General features: G+C 37.9%; 1 protein-coding gene across 1 annotated transcript in view; it reads left to right on the top strand.

The window, feature by feature from the left end:
• Nucleotides 1-517, top strand: part of LOC102198963 (glutathione S-transferase A-like) — a 2589-nt gene extending 2072 nt beyond the window's left edge. Inside the window, exons 4-5 of the mRNA XM_013909728.1 lie at nucleotides 6-91; nucleotides 196-517. Coding sequence (XP_013765182.1) covers nucleotides 6-91; nucleotides 196-325 — 216 coding nt within the window. The 3' untranslated portion in view covers nucleotides 326-517. The remainder of the gene's footprint in view (nucleotides 1-5; nucleotides 92-195) is intronic.
• Nucleotides 518-1586: the final 1069 nt, after the last annotated feature.

Here is a 1586-nt window from a genome sequence, read left to right as displayed (position 1 = left end):
TTTAGACATCAGGCGGTTTCCTGGCAGGAAAGAACTTTTCCCTGGCCGATGTGATTGTTTTTCCAGCCATTGCTTATCTCTACCGCTTTGGGTAAGTGGACTAAATGACCAGAAACATCTCTTAGCAGCCTGGCTAGATGATTGGATGGAATAAAAATAGCAATGACCTCACTCCAGCTTTTTTCTTTCCTGCAGGCTTTCTGAAGAGCGGTACCCAAAACTGACAGAATACTATAAAAATCTGATGAACAGACCCAGCATCAAAGCCACCTGGCCTCCTACTTGGAAGGAGACACCAGGACAGGACATACTTAAAGACATCTGAGATTCAGATGCTCTTTGGTTAACCAGCTAACGTTTCCTGTTGTGTTTTTCATGTATACTGCTCTATCCTTTCATATTTTTTAACATCATTTGTTTCTGAAACTGTCTGATTCTCATTGTGATGTGAACAAACAGCAATAAAAAAAGTTTCAGTTTTGTCTGCTTTATTAAAATCATATTATTGACCACTAAAGACCTATTAGAGTTTATTTTAGGTTTTCACACTTTTCACTGCAGATTTTATGTTTGGATGCACTTTTCAAGAAAACTGACATGATCCTTCCTGCAACTTCTGTAGAGAAAGAGAGACAGCTCACTAGACTCAGCTAAATAATTGTTTCTGAATAATTTTTATTCAGATTGTAAATATTTCTTTTCATAATGGACTCAAGCAAAGAACAAGCAAAGATCTCAAATTAAGAGCAACTTGATTTATTGGGTTCATCATGGGGATTTTGCTAAAGAGAATATTTACTGGGAGAGTGAGTATTTTCTCCAGGTTTGGTTATAGACTATCAATTCTATCAAGGTGTAGTTCAGAAAATTCAGGGCCCATAAATACTCGGTTGACCTAAAAGGGAGTTGTTTCCTTTTCCTCTTTTTAATGTGTCTCTTATGAGCCAGCAAGTTTCAAACCAGGTACAGAGGAGACCCCCATCACAAATGATGGCATTTGAGTTCCAAAACATTTAGAGCCATTTACAGATGTGCATCTTTTGGACTTGGTTAAAGAGGAATGTGATCACCAAAACTGTGTGAAATGTCTTATCCACTGCCCTGTTTGTCTGGGAGGTTGGAGTGGTTTCACCTGTTGAACCGGTTTTAAAACCTTTTCCCCTGAACAATGTTTGTTTTCCCTGAACAAGGAGCTCATGAGCTTTCTGTGTTTTTTGGGGTGTTGCCATAATGGCGAGTATTCTTCAGACGCTGAGGCTGATTATGGGGTTCCACAGGGTTCTATGCCAGGACCATTTCTATTCCTATTATCCAGGCTTCATTTAGGCACTATTGTCAGATGGCATAATATACATTTTACCAGCTTTATTTACCTATGAAGCCATATGATGCAGTCCAGTTAGTTAAACTCCAAGAATGTTTTGAAGACATTAGCTGGGACTACAATAAGAGAACATATATCTATTCCGTCAGCTTCTCTTGGTTTTCTGTTAAATTGAGAATGAATTTTAAAATCCTTTAACTTACATAAAAGGTCTTAGATAGTCACGTATCATTTCATAGTTTCATACTATCCCAACATAACA

This window comes from Pundamilia nyererei, unplaced genomic scaffold (genome assembly GCF_000239375.1).
Source record: "Pundamilia nyererei isolate P.nyererei 1_Seehausen unplaced genomic scaffold, PunNye1.0 scaffold00030, whole genome shotgun sequence".
NCBI classification, from domain to species: domain Eukaryota; kingdom Metazoa; phylum Chordata; class Actinopteri; order Cichliformes; family Cichlidae; genus Pundamilia; species Pundamilia nyererei.
This window is presented reverse-complemented; position numbering and strand designations above follow the sequence as displayed.